Raw genomic sequence first — 20182 nt, 5'->3', positions numbered from 1 at the left:
GGGATAACGAGCGAGAAATATCGCGCGTGAATAAAAGCTCGGTCGTTAAAGTTGTATAATTGAGAAAATTTGCGAGAAAAAATTCCGAGAAGAAAACGAATTCCCTGATCTTTTTATTCAACGACAAAGAGACGCGTCATACGCACGTCGCACGAGCCGCGTAAAAACGGGAGCGGAAAAAGAAGTCGAGAAATGACGAATAAAAGAAAAAAAGGGGAAGAAAATAAAAAACGACGGAGAACAAAAAAGATCCTCCAGAACGAGAAGAGAAAACTTGCGAGTTCGATAACGAACGAGATCCGGAAACTACGTAAAATCCAATCTTCTCCTCTGCAAAGAAAGAAAAAAAAAAAATTTAGCCCGGGCTAAAAGGAAGAAATAATCGCGGTTAGTCGCGCAAACAAAGAGTTACATGGTGGAAAAGGGGGCGCGGAGGAAATAGGCTCCGAAAGAGAAAACAGGGGAAAAAGAGGGCGACAGAACGTTCGGTTTCCAAAGAACGGTGGAAATCTCTGTACGCGCGATTCTTTTCCCTCCCCGTTCCGGAGAAAAATTTCAGCGTTAAAAATGGACCACGGTAAATTCAGTTTCACAGTGGCGCACGCGCGCGCGCGCGCGTAACGTTGTTAACATCGTAATTGGCCGCGGCATCGTGCATCGTTGGATCGTATCACGTGTAACAAGTTGCTCAACGGTTGATAAGCGCGAAATAAAGTTTCGCACGCTTGATATAAAACGCGGGAAGCGAGGAGGAGGAGGAGAAGGAGGAGAAGGGGCCCTTTCGAACAAAAAAACCGCGCCACGGACATTCCAACGGAAATGATGAACGCGTTCATAATTCCATTGCATCCGGCCGCCGTATGCCCTCGAGTTAATCAGGCCGGGTTATTAACGATAAAATGCCCGGTAAATCGTATCCGCTTTTTTTTTTCTTCCTTTTTTTCTGTCCCCGTTATTGTACCGGGCAAGCGCGTGTTAATATTTTTTTTTTAGACGAGTTGACCGCCGCTTTTTGAACAAATTTGAAACACCGCTATAAGTTGGTATAATTTAGTTGTTGAAACAACCCTCTTGTTTAACTCTACTCGCTGGATGTTGAATAAAAGTGCGCTTCGCCCGCTCAAGTTTGAAACTCGCGCGTTAATAACTCTGCGTTATCGACGTGTGCATTTTTTTTTTTTTTTAATTGATAAAATTACCCACGCAGGACTATAATTGATAAATACACGAATTTTCCTATTGAAATAATCGTATAAGGATGGTTGCTAAACGTATTAAACCGACGTGTAATTATACACGAAAGTTGCTGGCGGAGTTAGTAATTGAAGTTAGATTTTATGAGCGGTTGTTGTGTAATCGATCGGAATGAAGGTAAAGAAAGAACGAAGAATGAGGGGACAGGGGAAGAAAATGGAGGCGAGCGAGGGAGAAGGATTATTCCCGAGGCAAAGACTCTCGGAAATCCTTCTCGGATCGCACGTGCGATAAGAAATTGTCGACGACACGTTTGATAATTAATGCCCACCCCGAGGGTTTAATTGATCCGATTCGATTATCGAAATCCTATCCTCCACCGCCTAATAACTTTCCACCGGTGCTTCTTACTCCTTATTCTTGCTCTTTCTCAATTTTCAATTCCATCCCTCTCGTCCTTATTGTTCTCTTATTTACCAGTTGCTGTATCGCTTATCTCTCTCTCTTTTTCTCTCCCCCTCTCTCCCTCTTTCTCTGTCTCCTCGTTCCATATTTTCCATCCGTATTTCTTTTTATCCATAAAGTCAGTCACCCGAGTGGAAATGTTTTTCCATCCCTTTCTCTTTTTCTCATTATTTCCCACGAAATAATTCAAATCGAAATTTAATTTCTCCCCGCCAGATTTTTCCGTTGTAATCTCTGAAAGCGTAATTGAATAAAAATAAAATGTAAAATGGTGGTATTATATAGGAGAAAGTTAAAAAAAAAAGAAAATATATTTCGATTAAGAAGAAGAAGAAGAAAATCGAGTATCGGAAGTAACGAGGAGCAACCTTCTTCTCCTCATTCTCCATTCGAATATTTCGGATTATACTTCCTTTTTTCCTCTCTCCCCTCCCATCTCGCCCCACTTTCATAACGTCGTTCAAAGACGCAGCTGGAGCCTCGAGACAAAGAAACGACCGAATTAACCCTCCCCGCTCGCAATGAAAATCCAATTTCGTTTGAACTCGGTCCTTCGAACGCGGCCAAGTCTCCGCGTTTATGTCACGGTTAACTTCCCGCTGCGACAAATAAATGGGCCGGCCTTTCTCTCCTCCTCGAGACGAAGAAGAAACGCGGATGGTACCGAGCGGAAAAGTGGCTGAATTAAACGTTAACTCGACCGTGAGTCTCTCTCTCTCTCTCTCTCTCTCTCCTTTGTCTCATCCTTTATGAAATCTCGGCGTCAACCGTTGCAATACCCGAGAATTCTAATTCTTACTCTCGTTTCATCTTCTCTCCCTCTTATTCCTCCTCTTTCTCCTCTGTGGTTGAAACCGTGTTTTCGTTTTCATACATCCATGTATATATAATTTCGCGAGCAAAGCATCGCGTATTTAAATCAATCGCGTTTGGAATATATTTGAATCGGAGACAGAAGTGAGAATACAGTTCGAAATCTGATGAAAATGAGTTATACAATATCCTAAGTTTACCTCTTAACGCTTATTGTACGACCGCCTACGCCGTTCCCACGAATTATCCCGTTTATTTATATTTTCAGTTATTGTTTATTCGCGCCAGGTTTCCCTCGCAGCAAGTTTCTCTTGAACGTATTCAATTCATTCGGTAAAATTATAGATCCACGCTCGAATAAATATCAATTCGATACAAATATTATTATACGATTGCAAGCGCACACATATATATGTATATTTTCTTCCCTTTTCGTTTCATTTTCTTATTTTCGAATAACGCGCGTGGATCTGGACCCGTAAATACGCGAATTCCCACGCGATATTGCGAGTTAAGAGAATACAATTACACCCCCCGCGTTCAGTTTGTACAAGGCGCGTTTGTACGTATATTTGGCAAAGATTTTCGGTCGACGTGTCCGCGCAAGTTTAATCGTGGCCGATATGAGGGATGGAATGGCGTGGCGCGGATTCCAAGTAGAAATTAAGCGGAAAACGGGAGCGGAAGCGTGCCAAGATTGTTAAAGCGGAAAAAGGAAATTTTGATCACGGATTAAATAAATATCACGGAGGAAAAGGAAGGAAAAGAACAGAACGGACGAGTCGTTGAAATGGAAATATGAATATAGAATCCGAAGAATCTCTCTCTCTCTCTCGATTCTCTCTCAAATCGCGGAGGAGAGAGATTTGACTTGAGAAAGAAGACGGTATCCTCCCGAGAGAGGAGAGACGAGATTTCGTTCGGTTGGCGAGAATGAAAAATCGAAGACGGGGAAAAGGAGAAAAGAAGGAAGAAGAGGGGGGAGGAGGAGATAAGAATTACGAAGGATTCATCGTTCACAATCACGTGAAAGGTTACGTCGAGGCTTCATCCAATTACGTGGACCGGATTTTAAGCTGTTGGATCTGCCGTTTCAGCACCGATTCTATAAATTACGAACTCGTGGAAATATTTCACCGGTAGAAAGAGAGGGAGAGGGAGGGGGAGCACGTTTCTTGCGGCCATCGGGGGAGGAGGAGAAGATCGGGCCGCGCCAGTTTCCTTTCCGGAAAGGCGAAGCCGGAAAAAGGGTTAGAGGGGGACACACGCGAGGAAAGGGTGAAGGCGAAAGGAGGAGAGAATGGAAAATCCGCAAATGGAACGAACCTCTCCTCCTCCCCTTCCTCTTCCACTCCCCTCCTCCTTCTACTCCCTTGCCACACTTGGACGGTTACTTCCCTTTATTGAAAGAAAAAAGGGAAAGAGAGCGAGGGGAAAGAAGGATGTGTCGAATGCAATTTCACAGGGACGACGACGTCTGCGAGGATGCCTGTTGTTTTCCACGTGGCTGTGTGCTCTCCTTGTTGCTTCCATTCCATAAAGAGACAATCTTTGTTGCTGGCGCGAGAGGGTAATAACGTTACGATTTCGTGAGTTTTATTCGTAATTTCGGATCCTCCTTTCCTCTCCCTCCTCCGCGGATTTACTGCCGGATATTGGCGTTTTCCCGAGTAACCGAATTTGGATTTCATCCCGGACCAGGATCTCGCCGGATTCTCGTGATTTCGCGATCTCTGAAATATTGTATCCCATATCGGACAATGAGAATTTCGTTGGAAAACGCGTTACGTACGGTTGTTTGCAACGGTTTGTCGAAGGTATCCTCATTTAAAAATTATTTTACGTCTTATCCGGAATTAAAAATGGACGACTTTTCATCGCGGCGTTATGGAAATTTCATCTTTCGTGCAGAAGGCAAGAGGTAGATTTCCTGAAAAGTGGAAGATTTCAAATTTATCGCGGGACGCGAAATTAATAAAGATCACTGCGGGTGTACGTCTTTCCCTTTTTTTTTTTTTTTTTATTTCCCCATATCGAAATATCGTGGATAGTGGATGTTCGGGGAACCGTCTCGAGCGCAAATTTGCGCGATTTGTCGTTTCATAAATCTGTACTCTGGTCGTGGCAATAGCGGGGACAACGAGACACCGGGCAACAACAGTAACGAGAAAAGTGACAGCGGTTCGAAAACTGCTGTTGAGCCGGCATTAATCCGAATTGATGACCGTGGCTCGTGTCGACCGACTGATAATAAATAAACGCGAATGGCGTGAACGCAAAAAGAGTGTAAAAAAAAAAAAAATTTCTCGCGGAAAAACCGACGCCGATATTACCAACCTGTGGATACGCGATACTCGAAAACGATGAGCCTCTTAAAAGGCGATAGGCCGCTCGAATTTCGTACGCGCCTCATCGAGCTTGAATAAATTTCTACCTCCGCGAAATTGAATCCCCTTCTTTCCTAAATCTCTCGATCCTTGTACTCAGATCCTCGAACGCGTTTCATTTTTTGAAAAAGAAGCCCGCGCGGAAAATAAGCGAAGACTTGAGCCGAATGCCTTACGGTGGAGCCGGATTGGTCGAAAGAGACTGGAAGAAACTCGAAGAATCTTGGCGAACCCTTGGAGACGCGTTATAACGTTAAATAATTTTCTCCTGTAACTCTTTGGATAACGCTTGACACGAGAATTCCGAGATTCCTCCTCGGCTTGCTTCGCATTCCTCCCCGGATTTGCGTTTATATTAACAAGAAATTCCAGATTTTCGAGTTTCCACGGACGAATCCACCACGAAATGGCGAGAGATTCTTCCTCGAAAACGAAGAGACTACTCTCGATCGAAAAGTCTCCACCCCTCCGACTAATCTCGAAACATCCGGTCGAGATTCACTTTCCATGCACTTGCCTCCCGAGCAAATCTTGGCTGGAGGGCTTGTTTTTCCTAATTTGGAGGAGTCTCGCGAATCGTGGGAGGAGTTAAGCCAGTCTCAGGAAGGGGATGGAAGAAGAAACTTTATCGTCACCGTAAGTCTTCTTCCCGGCAGACAAATTACTTCTTCGCCGACCTTATCTACCCGCAATTTTTGCCTCGCCCCTTCTTTCGATTTTACCTCTCGCGTTTTTCCTCCCCTTCGACGACCCATTTCTACCCCCTCCTCCATCGAAAGTCGATAAGGGACTTTTTTGGGCCGCGTGCAGATCAACCCTGTTCACGGTTGACGCGCGTTAATATCGTCGGGGATAGCGGAGAAGCTCCCGGCCTAATCCGTCAAATCCGAAAAGCCTCGCGAAATAAATGTCTGCCGCGGCGATATCGGTGGTCTGGGACACGGTTGGTCGATACCCTGCCGCCACTATCCTGGGACCCGATTTTAAATATGGCTCGCCGCCGTCGAGTCGAGTCGAGTCGAGTCTAATCGAATCGAGCGAGCCTGATCGCTTCAAAAAAGAAAAACGAAGGAATGAAAAAAGCGATACCCCGATATTTTCCTTCCGGCGGCTTGAATTTTTACAATGGGCTGAATTTTAGCCGGTAACTCTCACCCCGAATCCGCATGGATGGTGGACAGGGGGATGGTTGAAGGAGATAGTCTAACGAAAATGTGGAATTTTTAATTTCATTTATGGGAGGGGAAAGAGTTCTAATGGATTATCGGGATATTCAAATCCAAAAAAATATCCAGAGTAACGTAATGCACATTCTCTTGTATCCGTAAACAATTTCAATTTGCGTGTTAGCTCTTAGAACGAGTCATACACGATTGGTACAGGATACAAGAGTAAAATGTTGCGATCGAATAAACGGAAACGAAGAAAAGCTGGCCGCCGATAAATCGCGTTTAGTGTCGATTTTTCAGGTCAAGTTAAAAGTATGGAGGATTTATCCGTGGATGGAGCGGAACGCGACTCGACGTTCGTCGTTTAACTAGCTGTATGTGAACATCACGGATGAGAAACGATCGAAGCGTGGAGGGGGAGGATGGGTATATCGGAGGGGATGTTCTTTTTCTTCGGAAGTTGCTTCTTCTTATTCCCATCGGGGAATAAAGTTGGAGGAACAAACGAGCGGCGGCAGCAAGATATCGAAGATAACCGCGTTTAAGTGGCCGTTTTTTATCACGTTGCCTCGCGTTGAATATGTATTTCGATTTTTTTCCTTCTTCTCCTCTTCTCCCCTTCAACTTTCCACCGTCCAAAAAACAAACCGCCGACCCGTTAATCATCCCCCTTCCCCCCAAAAAAAGGAAAAGAGGGAAAAATTGGCGAGAAAAAGTTTAACCTAAAAATTGTACAAAAATCGCCACGATCCAAGAGAGCGTAGAGATGAATAATGCAACGTCCAAGTTTGGCGCGTGGGACCACTCCTTCTCCATCTCGCGGTGGCGCAACAATATTTCCGCGGCTGGGGAGGGAAGGGAGATGGGGGAGGATGATTGTTCGCTCGGATCCGCTCGGAAACGAGTCGAAAATTGCCGCGAAGTGAGCCGTCGTCGCACGAGGACGTCACATCCACTCGCTTCTAATGCCACGAAATTCCCATATCTCGGGCTGACGTACACCTTGGCGCGGCCTTTTCCTCGCTTCTTTCATCCTCCCTCTCTCTCTCGAAACCAGGGAGGACTACGACAAGCTTCTTACATAAATCACGAGCGTTTAACGCGAGGTTCGAGAGAGGAAGGACTAGTCGGAGAGTCTGAGTCCGTGATGGAACGCGGCGAATCTTGGAGATGTGTACTCTGCCGTGCTATATTTTAGGGGATGAAACGGGGGGAGGGTATCCTGCGTGTGGCGAGGTGGAAATTTTGCTTGCCGGACCGCGAACGAAAGCTTGTGGAATCGAGTCGTGGATTAATAAAAGGGTAACCTCGGTTTTAGCTCGATAAGCAATTTTAAAACGCGAAGGGTCGATTTTCAATCAAGTTCCCTAGGATTTAAACCTCCTCCTCCTCCTCCTCTTTTGCTCGCTACTTCAAAGGGTTGAAAGGGCACGACAGAGAGGCGTGTTTGCCTCTGCTTTCTCGTATTTTCTCGTACCTCGCTCGCCGCGGTTTAACGCAGATGCGAGAGCGATTCGCTGATCTTGATTGCGAAGACGAGAAGTTCGAAAGTTGGGAAATCGAGTTACGAGAAGAAAATTCAAATATCATTTGAAAGGAATTTTTATCGCCATGAAAAATGTTTATACTACATGCAAATATACTGCTTCGAAATCATAAAAAGGGTCTTAATTTTTCCGCGAAAGGAGAAAGAGGAATGCTTGGAGATTGAAAGAAATCACGCTTGTCAGAGGTTTGTTTGACGAGGGTTTAACTCCGACGATTAATCATTCGGTATTAATTAACCAAGGCAATCGGGCGGTGCGTCGAGAGTTGGAACGTTTCCAACGCGGATTCACCCTCCCTTTCCGAGGGAGCTCGAGATCGCTACTTTCCACCCACAAGGTCACGGTCTTTAACTTTTTATAACGCCTCGATTCGAGCCCGTTAATTACCCCTTTCCGATTAATCGGTTCAAAGCGTTTAAATACCTTGGATTACGGGATCGAGTATCGATCCCTTACAAGCAGACATAACCGAGAAAATCTCTAAAAGTTTAATCTTCTAAGAGTTAAGAAACACTCACGCCCCCTCCTATATTTTCTCCCTTCCGTTCACGATCGAGAACCAACGACGAAAAGCCAAAACTTCGATGGAAAGGTATCCATGCATCCAGGTTCTCTCGGTTCGTTCCACTATTATACACGAGCCGAGAGTGAACACTCGAATAATCTCACGTGCGCAATCCTTGGTGGCCGTGGGAGTTTCGTCGGCGCAAAGATCGACCGAGCACCGACTTTGGACAAGTCTGATTTAGAGATACCACCACTCCCTCTTGCTCGGAGAGAATCAAACTTCCCGTGAGAATAATACTTGCCGGGTATGGGAAATATGAATCATTTTCGTGGATAATTTTAATCGAGACTTCTTAAAGGAAATTTATCGCCGCCAATTAGAGGGGAGGAGGGAAAGTTTCGCGACGAAAATTCCGCCCGAAATTCCCGCTCGACGAGAGGGGAGGGAATCGAGCGAGGAATTGAATAATACCTGGTTAGGGCGAGTAGGAAATTGGTGGAAATCGGTGATAAAGGAAATCGTTATTTAAACGATGGCGGGGCCACGAGGTTGCCCCGGTAATTAATAACCGAACAAGTTGCCGCTTGCAACGGGGGAGGGGAGGAGGAGGAGGAGGAGGAGGATGGGTAATTTCGGGTGATTACTTTGGCAACGATTACTGTCGGGGGACTTTGCGCGCGTACGTGATTCTGAAGTTTCCGTGAGCGGCCTGCTAAATCGTTAATTACGATCAGCCCGATTAATCACTCTATTGCCGACGACGGCCATTTAAATCGACACGCTCTGCCGGTCAACGCATCGGATGTAAACAAGATTGCAAAGCGAGGATCCGTTTTTGAGATACTTCGATTCGATCGAGACCGCGTGGGAGAGATTTCGTTTTCGTTCACCTCCCCTTCTTTTGTGGGAGAGTAAATTTTCTCAATGGCGGCGGGTGACATCTCCCGTACATGGATTTTTGTATCTTGTAATGGATTTTTTTTTCTTTTTCTATCTTCTATCTTCGTCAGAGTTGGAAGAGATGTAATCCAATTAGAAAGGGATGTGTTTCCTCTTTATCAAGTCGTGCTTTTTTATTCTTCTTACCTCGTTAAATTTAAAAATGGTTTTCTAACTCGTCGCAATTGTTAAAAAAATTTAAAAACGAAAGGATCGATGATGGGAGAGGAGATGGTCGATTCGTTTCGATTGTTGTTCAGATCGATCTTGAGCCGAATAAATAAATTCTCGACGTGATTAAAACTCGGGTCGAGCTCTCGATATTAATACACGCAAAATGTTTTTACGTAGATTTCAAAAAAAAAAAAAAAAAAAAGAAAAAAAAGTAATAATGGATACAACTATCTGACGACGGAATCGAGAGCGGAAAACGTATCTGATCGCTTACGAGTTCATTTTTTATTTTTTTTTCTATCGTTTGCCAACGCGTTATTACATTTTTACTTATTTTGCCCGGTCGTGTGTAAATCGAATCCAACATCGTAATCGATCGACGAGCAAGGATCACGTTGGAAATCGGTCGATGCGTGATTTTTTCCCGCGCTTTTTCTTTCTTTTTTTTTTTTTTCGTCCATTCGACGCGTTCCTACGCTCAAATTTGGAAATTCGATTCTTCTACTGTTTGTGTATCGCGTGACTCGATTACCATTTGTTGTGATCGTCCCTTAAAAGTTATATATACGCACAACTGTATTACTCGACTGTTATCCTATCAACGATTTTCACACGATCGCGATTATTTATTATTCGGCGAAATACGTTGGAGAAACGAATGTAAAATTCTTAAAAAAAGAAAATTTTAAACGATAGTTCTTTTTACTGCTAAACGAGATTTTATATTTTTGACTCGTAATCAGATTCTGACGAATCAAAGATTCCTTCTATTCGGAATAATCGAAAATTCACCGGCAAAAGTTTCTCCGATTTCTTTCTCCAATTTATTCTAAAATTCTAATTCCCCCCCCCAGCCTCTCGATTTTCCCAAAAGTGGCGAGCGAATCTCTTTCCTGTGTTTCCTTGGGTGTTAAACATCGAGGAGGAGGATCGTTTCCACGCCGGCGTAGAATTAACCACACGTTCCTCCCTTGGCCCATGTTGCATTAACTTTCCGGATCGCGACCACCCTCCAGCGAAATCCAATTCCGGGGAATGCGGTCATTTTCGCGTCTCTTTCCATCTCCGCCTCTATCTTACGTCGCCCTGGGTTACACGCCACCGCAACCGAACAAATGGAACCGGTATTTCCTTCGAACATTATGATATAGTTGCTTTTGCCCCAACTTTGCCCCGGGACGGGAAATGGGTTTCGCAAATTGTCGGAGATCAGCGGAATTTTCGGGAAAGTGAAAGGGGATCATTGATTGATAAGCGAAATTGCGATCGTGGGAAATTTTTAGAAAGAATTTTAATCTTAAATTAGAGAATATTGTTGCGGCGTTGTAAGAACGATCGATCGGAAATAAAATGAAAATTTCGTCACACGAAACAACACATAAAATTGCTCATAAAATAATCAGACAGAAGCCAAAGGAAACGAACCAAGGATATGATTCCGAGATGAAGTATCTTGAAAAGAAGAATCAATACTTAAATACGTTTACCAAATCCAAGAAGGAAAACACCTTCCCAGTATACCTAATTTCCACGAATGAATAAACCATTTTCTCGCCCACGTCGAGGTCTCCGGATCCATCGTCGAATCCAAAGGAAACATCGAGCACTCTCCATCTCGAAACAATAGACACAATCCTGTATCCCATATTCCTATGGAAGACGTCACGTCGCCCAACACTCGTACGTACGCACGCACGCGTGTACGCACAACACCCGCACAGAGGAGAGAAGAGACGGAGAGTTTGGCACGAATATCGCAGCCACGAGATCCAGTCGATCGTGCGCGGGCGGCGGCCAACGCAACGGCATTCGTGTTCACCGGCGCAGCCGGGGGATTACCAATGAGGCACGTCGGATTACCGCAGTTAGCGGTGTTCGTTAGACCACTATTTTAATTAAGACTATTATACGCGCGCTCGGCTATTCCTATCGCGGCTGTTACGTGCGCGGACCGTTAAAACACACCCGCGACACCGATTCGTTTCCTATCGATCGCGATTATCGACGCGCCACCCGACCGACGCTCTTGGGCGAGGGTTTTAAGGGTGGTGGAGACTCGAAGATCGAGGCGATTCAGGATTAGGAAGTAATAGCGTCGAAAGTTGTTGTTGGAGAAGATTGGAAGATGGTGGAGGAAAATACGTAGTATGTGCTATCTTTGTGTATCATTTATTGAAAATGGAAGAGAATTGGAAGGGATAATAAATAAGAGACGAATGCGGATTCATCGGATGGATCTCTCCCCGTTATTTTATTTCTTTTTTATCGAAAATAGAAAAAGAGTAATTAACCGTGGATGGATTTAGAAACGTAGGAAAATGGGGGAGGATTTTATCGGCGCTTCGAGTTTAACTTTTCACCGAATAAATAACTCCTCTGCTTCGATTATCGAATTTGGATTCACAAAAACGAAAAAAGGAAAAAGATCCTTCTATTCACCGCGTACGAAAGAAGACACGCGCTCTTAACCTTTAGAATCGTTCGATTAATTTACCGATATACTCGTCTCTTTCAAATTTCATTGCAAAAATTAATCCCCCGTATCATACGCATCCCGAAACTTACCATTCCCACTTGAACAATCTCATCAATAATTCACACTTTTCTATTAAATTCGCGGGAATTTAAATGGAAATGGAAGGAAAAACGGAAACGTGTTAACCCGGCGACTCACCTGGTGGCGATCAATTGACAGGTTATACTCGGCGAGGCCCAAGCTTCCGGGCTCCAAGGGGCGCACTCGTACAGCCTGAGCTCCCTGCTCGAGACGGCCCCGAACACGCTGCGCCATCCCCCGGTGCATCCACCCCCGAGGCCGAACCCGCTGCCGCCCGCTCCTCGCGAGGTGCTCGCGCTGCTCCCGGCTCCGTCCTCGCTGCTCTCGCTGCTGGCACGTCCGTTCTGTGGACAGATCGCGCGCCGCGCCTCGTAAATCTTGTCTGCCAAGGGAGGAGGGGGGGAGAGGTGTGCATGCACGTGCACAACCCGACCGGTTTGATCACGGCGGAAATCGTGATCCGGCACGATCCGCCCCGCCTTCTTTCGGGGGCGGCGTACCTCCCCGGCCAAATTTGCGCCACAGGAGAAATTATGCGAGACACCTGCTCGGCCACGATAACAACACGCGCCAGGAATTCGCGATTTTCTCGTTTACTCGTATTGCACGTGTGGTATGCGAGTAACGTTAGAAGAAGAAGAAACTTTGGTTGGTAACGTCGAGCTGAATCGTTACTATTAATGCCTCGATTCATGTAAATTTGTGTGTAATGTCCGTGAAAGTATCCTCGCCAGGGAAGAAATGCCCGAGTTAATTGAAAACGAGGTAAGAATCGAAAGGGATTGTTCCCTCCGTATCGTAACGAATCTTTCGAGTCGAGCGGATATTAAATTCGTAGCGGAAAGGGAGGCGAAGGAAAGGATTTTGCAGCGTGTTATCGAGATAAAAAGGGAGGGGGGGGGGAACGTTATATAAGACGCATTGACAGTTTCGTCGCATTCCAGACATGCGTCGTTCTCAGGCGACGGAGACGAGGGTTGGAAAAGCGCGGAAAACGCGGGCGGAGAGCTTGTCTGCCGTTGGAGAAATGTAGCCTCATAAGTGTCAGGCGCATTTTCCCGCTGCCACTTATCCAGGAGACAATATCGAGCGGCTGAGGAGCGCGTGGCCTGCGCGCCGGATGCAACGCCGGTGTTAACCTCTGTGTGCACCCCCTCTGTGCGTGTATCGTGGTTTTCAGCCGAGGACGGAATGCAGCCGTAGGTAGATGCAGGACATTGTGCGTCTCTGTGCTCCCCGCAGGGATGATACATGGTGGATTAATTGAACTGTCGAATATTGACATTCCGGTGAAAACGGCGCGTGTTTACGCCGCGATGCTGCCCGCGCCTTTGTTACATTATACTATACTTCCTCCCCGTTCTTTCCAGTTTTCCAACTTTATTTGCGCGTATTAATTCGTTTCCGTCCCCTTCGGTTACATCTCTTGTCGAGATTCTAATAGGTTTCGATGATTCCATATTTGTTGCGGTATCCCTTTGCGATCGATCGTACACAATCGGTTTTAATTTGCGGATATTCACGGATCGGATACGAGAGATAATAAACGAATCGTGAAGCGGGTCGAACGATAATCTTATTCTTAAGAATGGAAAGGATAGATATTAATAAATTTACAATTTTTACATGTTTCGAATATGCATGCTGTATCATAGTTCCATTAGCGAGAAGGGTTTTTCTTCGCCTCGAAGGCAATGATCCATCACCATTCGATCGTCATACTATTAATTTATTCCAGTCTTCTTTCTTTTTCGAACATTGCGTTCGACGTGGCTCCATTGAAGTCCGTGTCTTGGCCGCGTGTCAAAGGGACGTTCCCTGCCCGATTAATCGTCGATTATCGCGGGACAGTGGTAAAAGCGGGCAAGTATGCTTATCCAATTTATTCTTGGGGGAGGAAATGGAGGAGAAATCGAGTGTAATGGCAATTAGCCGTATACAGATACAACGAAATCGGGATTTCACCCCTTTGAATTTCCCTATTCTTCAAAGGGAGGCCTTATAATTTTTATTTCACGGAGATATTATTCGCTCTTTCTCGTTTTCGACTATTTCTCGTAATCGTCTCTCCCTCGTTTTCGATAATATCGTAATTCCTCCCGCGAGATCAGGTTGACAAATCGAGCGATGCCCGATATTTCGAAGCGATAAAAGCGGGATTATCGACGAGAATCCTCCCTCTTAAACGTCGATTTAACGTCTTTCCGATTCTTAATTCGAATTCTTAATTCAAGAGGCGGCAATTTTCGGCCGGCGATACGGACACGCGATAGGCCAGCCTCGATAACTTAACTTTGAATTATTAAAGATAATCGAGATATATCGCAGATTCTCTCAGATTGAAATAAAAATATATTTTATTGTATATTTGAAAATTATTCAATTTTTTTTCTTATATACGATATTTTTGAAATTATTATAATCAAAATTTTAGAGAATAACGGGATGGTAGATATGAAATATCTCGTCTCTTGCTTAATATTTGAGCGTATATATATATATATATATATATATATAGGGATTGTATGTAAGAAGAGAAGCGAGGAAAATTGGCCTGTTTAAGTTTCGCAACAGGCTTTTAAAGCGGGGCGACGATAATGGGACGGGTTTTGTCTGCATTGTGCTAGTAAATTATTCTCTACTAATACGACAGGCATACGACGATCGCTGGGACAAAGATATCTCGCGCGAGGTATGAAAGAAGCCACGGAAACTGTTTTCAGTTTTGGCCGGGGACAAAGAGCTCGTTAAGGATCGATCAAAATTTCACGCGGTCCGAGGTCCTTTGACGTCGTTCCTGGCTCCTGCTCCTCGCTTTGACTCGATAAAATAGGTGGGCGGGGGTGGAGAAAATTCGCCATTTACCGCGTTATACGATACGTTGTGCGCCGCTATTAGCGCGTAGACCCCGTCGCAGATTATAACAGGAATGTGAATTTTCTGTTATTGGGCCATGCGCGATAAGGGAGAGAACGCGTGTCCTCGATAAAGCAACTATCCCAGTGTAAAATTGTTCCTCATTTATGGGATATCGTTCGATCGGCAATAAACATCGAAACGATCTCGAAAAGAATTTTATCCTTTCAAGTTGTTTCTCCCTCCCCCTTGGTAAACTTGGCGATTTAAAATTCTTAGGATATATTTTTAAGTTCTGTTCGTATCGCGACGAATATTTGGTTACAATTTCGAAAATTCCAGATTTTATTTCATTCTATAAAGTGGAAGTTATCTAGTCGTTGATAATTGATGACGAAACTTTAATGTACAAGTTGATCGAGAAGACGAAATACAATATGGAATGGAGGTGGAGGAAAGAAGAGACGAAACGATAGTTACATCCATTTCGGGGCAAAGAAGGCGCAAACGAGTCCGAGGCGTTAATTACCGTATAAAGTGAAGAGTCGAACGAGGAGGAGGAGTAGGAAGCAACTTTTCTCCGGGAAGGAACAACGTTTTCGTTGGGAGAAAGAAGCGAGCGGAAGCCTCGTTCTTCAAGAAAATTAAGCCAATTAACCCCTCGAGCTCAAGAAAGAGAGAAAGAGAGAGAGAGAGAGTTCCTTTCAGCTGGCAGCAGTCCAGCGATTCCGCCAATCCCCTGTTTCTGGGGAAAAAGCCTATGGCTGGCGATCCGTCGTCGATGAAACTTTCCACGATGCGTCTTCCAAACCATTTCTGCAAACAGTAATTAAACCCCCTTCCGCGATTAATCAAACGTCTCTTTCCTTTAATTTCTCTTGGAAATTTTCCTCCGAGAATACACCGAGTTGCGAATATTACCTTCTCTCCTTTTCCATTTTGTTTTTTTTTTTTTTTTCCTATACTTCTCGCTTGTTTCTACAATTTTTTTCCTCCCCCAAAGTGGAAACAGAGAGACCTTTGCTCGTATCGGTATTCGCATCGTCAATTGACGGCCAGCCTCGAATATATTCGGTCGATCGCGATTCTTTTCCATTCATCAACCGCTGTTGTGTTCGATTCTGTAACGCCTCGCGCTATCGCGCCGTGGCAATAATAACGAGAAGGAATAATGGTGGCCGGTGAAAAGCTCGATGAATATGGTTCGTTGGAGTGCAGTCGATTCGACTCGTATCGACGAACGTTTCTGTGTCGAACAGGAGGAAACGATCGTTTCAAACATTGTGCAATTTCTCTTCCCTTTCATCTTTTTCCTCTTTTTTTTTCCTCCTTTTTTTTTTACATATATATCCCTGACCATAAGATAAAAGGATCCGTTCCCTCGACGATGGAAACAGGCGTTATTTCTCGATTAAATTAATTTTAAATATGACACGATCATATTTCCATTTGCATTTGTAAGACACCAATAAGATTTCCTGGATGTGCCTCGTCGTTTCCGTATATATGTATATATATACACGCACATTCACCGTGGAGGAACGCGAATATTTTTCTGGAAATTGTTTGCGTGCGATGGAAACGTTGCGCGATATCGAGGATTTATTGCAGCGTTAAATGGCTCGAGATCGTTTTATACTCGAAAATTAACGTGAGCCGAGATGCCACGAATCTCGTTGGAAACAATTTTGTCGAGGATTGTCGAGCCGAGAGCGCGGTTTCGATAAGACGAAGAGAAATACGTGGAGGTATCTCGAATCTCTAACGAAACAAAGATCGGTACCCGACGATAGAAATTATTCAGAAAAAAAGCGGAAAGTTTATCCACCAGGCATTTGCATGGTAATACACTGGTCGTTAACTGCTTGCTCTGTAACGGCGATAAAAACACCTTAACCGTGAATAATATAATAGATAGATAATATAGTAGAGACATGTACAGGACGTAGTAGATAGAAAAGTCCAAACTTGTGAAAAGTGTTCTAATAAATCTGAAAATGATTTTTTCCAAGAGTCGAGAACGTTGGAAAATTTTTATCGAACTTTTATAATTAGAATTATTCGTGTCTGAATTTTAGACGTTTACGTAACTCTTTTTTAAACGATATTTCTCGACAGATAAATTCACACGAACTTTTTTCTCATCTACCCGACTGCTCTGTATGACAACGCTATATATATATATATAACTTTCATCTCACTATATACATACATACATAGCACGTGGCCACTCGAAAAATTCATTTACCGTTTCCTTGGACTCTTCCGCCGTTTAAAAAAGGCAAGGATAACCGATGTTCCGTGACGGGCTACTCTAAAGGGTTAATAAAATTGGCCGGGTAATATGCATACTTCCCTGGAACTTGGGGAAATGGCCGGTGGACGAGGCAAGCTGACGCTCAACCTGGTTCCAACAACCTGATCCCTTTTTACCATACTTTTTTAATCTTCCTTCCGTCCTCCTCCTCCCCCTCCTCCCCCTTCCTTCACCTTGGCGAACGCAGTTTGTTCGAAACTTCGTTTGCACTCGCTTAAGGAAAGTTACCGGGAAAAAGTGCGCTTAGGCAGCTCGTCTACTTGCTTCTGTTGGCTAATCGCTGATTCCAAGAATGGCTTCAATGGACGGCCGCCGCCCATCCGCCGTCTTAACCGAATCACCGTAGATATGAATCTAATTTTCCGTCGAGTGCAAAGTTCATTTTGAAGTCCGTTTCCAAGTGGAAGATACCGCGTGGATAATTTTTGGAATGGCTTGGAATGGGATCTTTACATCGGAGATAGCGGGGGCAATAAGGTGGAAGAAGCGAGGGGTAGAAGTCCTTGGAATAAGACGTGGAGACCCCCGATACCGGGGGTTACCGGCACGGATTCGAATCCGATATGGATACGTAAAACGAGGACGGTTCTACGATAGAAATAACGTAATGTATTTTTTTTTCTTCCTTTCTTTTTTTTTTTTTCGAAACTTTCTTACAAATATGATAGCAAAGTTTGTCGGTTTTCTCGTGGAAAAATCTCGTAAGTAAAAAGATGAGAGGTTTCCTTCAGATCTTCTTTGATGGGTTCGGGGCAAATAGCATTTGGGAAATTGGGAATACCCCAAGAGGTTAACGTTATTTGGAAAGTGTCTGTTGTAAAAGTTCTACGCGAAACGACGTTTATTTTAAAAGAAAGGAAAATACCTTAAAGTTCTTCTCTTTGTATAACTTTCCAATCGTGATGAGACTTAATAAATTGTCAAGAGATCGAACAGAAGAGTGAAGTTTCATCGAGGAGGGAGGGGAGATCGTTCGATGAACTTGTTGATCGGTATCAAATCAATCGGATGGATCGTGTTAAAAAATAATTAGGCTTGCTTAATATACGCTTAAATGGAATTCGTGGCGGTTGAAAACGATTAAAAAGGAAGGGAATACTCGCAGGAATACAACGTCTCTTGAATTTCATCGCGAAACGTCCGTTTCCGTTCTCTTTTCCGTTTGTAAATACCGATATTTATCAATTACGAGATTGAACGTCCGTTCTTTTTTTTTTTTTCTTCTTCGATTTTACACGCGTCGCTAAATTAAAAACCGAAAAAGGGGAAAAATAGAAACCACGGAAAAAATTTCACGGGACAACGTTCCATGGAATGGCAACGTTAACCGCGTAGCGTCTCGACGTCCCCGGAACGAGAATCGACCGTTCGAAAACGAGTTCTTCAGAAAGGGGGAAAAAAAAACGGGGCGGGCAGGTGTGTTTCGATGCAACAAACGGACGAAAAATCACGTCTCGATAGGGAATTCTCCGCTATACGTAGTAAATGGAATTTCGACGTTAAATACTGGTCAGCGATTGGCGTGGTTCTGTTCGATGAAAAAAAAAGAGAGAGAGAAGAATGGAATAGAGAAAAACACGGCGAAGGTTGAAACAAATTTGGCCGCAACGTATGCTGATTTTCGGAATGTTCCACGTGTTATCGAATGATTCGCGGGTCTTGTTAGTTTCAACGCACGTTTCAAAACGTTTTGCGATCGGTTTGCATTTTATTCGGCGAGGACACGCGCGCGCGCGTGCATGAAAACGTAACGAAAACGTGTTGCGTTCTATATGTGTTTACTCGGTATATTTCACGTGCGTAATAAAAATCGCTAATATTTTCGTTACAAGTTTGGCGGGGAACGAACGGTACACGTAATAAAAGGAATTATTTTCGAAACCGTGGAACGTCATTTTTACGTATGTGAGTGTGAATGTGCGCGTATTACGTAGGCGCGAAAAAAATGGAGGGATGAAAACTGCGTTGAAGGGTGGAAAAGTATACATATGTTTCAAACCGTTTTTCGCAGGATAAGGGAAATATTAATATAAAAAGCTGGCATCACGCTGGCGAATCCCGATTCATTTGCCGCATTACGAATCGTGATTTATTCAAGCGTATATCCGTCGATTAATATCGAGCGTTGTGTACACGATTATTGGAGGAGGAATGACTTATTGTATCCCCGTCTATCTTCGACGTGTCTTTTTATCGCGTTTATCTCGGTTCTTTTTTCCTTTTTTTCTGGTTTCGCTCGATCGAGCGGAAGTTTGATAAAAATTCCGTGTAAATTGAGCGTTGTTCAAGTAGGTGAGATATCGAATTCTTTCGCGCGATTGAACCCATACATTTATAACGATTAAATTATATATAAATACACCGATAAACGTTTATATCTTTCGAATTCGAAATATAATTCCCGAGTATACATATCGAGAAAATAAGATGACGGTTTAGATTATGTCTCGTTGAAGCGTGGAAAAAATTGGCTGAAATTAATCGCAGAATAAACCGTCCAACGGAAAATTTCTAAATTCCGCAAACTCGGATTGATCCCATCCCGAAAAGGGTCGGTAACTCGAAACCAATCCTTGCATCCGCAATTTAGAACACCCTCCTCTATTCAACCCACCCATCCCGCGATCGTTCTCGATCTCGTCTCGAAGACCCGTAGCAAGCAGAAGGAGGCGCGGAGTCAGCGAATCGTGGGCGCTGGTGGATCGTGGGGGCGCGAAGAGGGTGCGGCGGGCAGACGAGAAGACTCGCGTGTTTCAAGTTGCCCGTCTATCGAAAAGGTATTTATTCGAGACGCCGCGGCGTTTCACCCCTTTCACAACGCGATTCTAACTGCTCTTTTAGAACCTCTCCATCACCTCCTCTTCCCCTCCACTCGAGGGCAGCGAGGGGAGAACGGTTATGGACACATAACCCCGAGGAAGCTGCGTGAGCCTATGAATGCGAAATTGGAGAAGTTTTCATCCACTATGATACGTAAAGTGGTGGATAAAGCGACGGCGGAGGCTTTGTACAAACTCGAGGAGGACAGACCCGGACCGGAGGAGAGGTAACAAAATTTTTGCAAATTGGAAGAGAATTTTTCGCAAGGAGAATGTATCCTTTCATGTTCTTCCGCGAGATTGGAGTTCGCCGATTTTGAAACACGGGGGAAGGGGAGGGAAACGAGGGAAACAAAGGTCGCGGGTTGATTCCGCGATTCGAGACAGTTTCAATTGGCTTCGTCTCTCTGCGGCGAAGATCCTTCGTCGCGTGATAT

General features: G+C 44.3%; 1 protein-coding gene across 2 annotated transcripts in view; it reads right to left on the bottom strand.

The window, feature by feature from the left end:
- The window catches only part of LOC107993614 (beta-1-syntrophin), a 298727-nt gene that overhangs the window by 10501 nt on the left and 268044 nt on the right, over positions 1–20182 (bottom strand). For both annotated transcript variants that reach the window (XM_062080047.1, XM_062080048.1), the window contains exon 5: positions 11871–12097. In XM_062080047.1, coding sequence (XP_061936031.1) covers positions 11871–12097 — 227 coding nt within the window. The remainder of the gene's footprint in view (positions 1–11870; positions 12098–20182) is intronic.

The sequence above is a fragment of the Apis cerana genome, linkage group LG10, assembly GCF_029169275.1.
Source record: "Apis cerana isolate GH-2021 linkage group LG10, AcerK_1.0, whole genome shotgun sequence".
In the NCBI taxonomy this organism is placed as follows: Eukaryota; Metazoa; Arthropoda; class Insecta; order Hymenoptera; family Apidae; genus Apis; species Apis cerana.
Note: the sequence above shows the minus strand (reverse complement) of the source record. Positions and strands in the feature narration are given on the sequence as shown.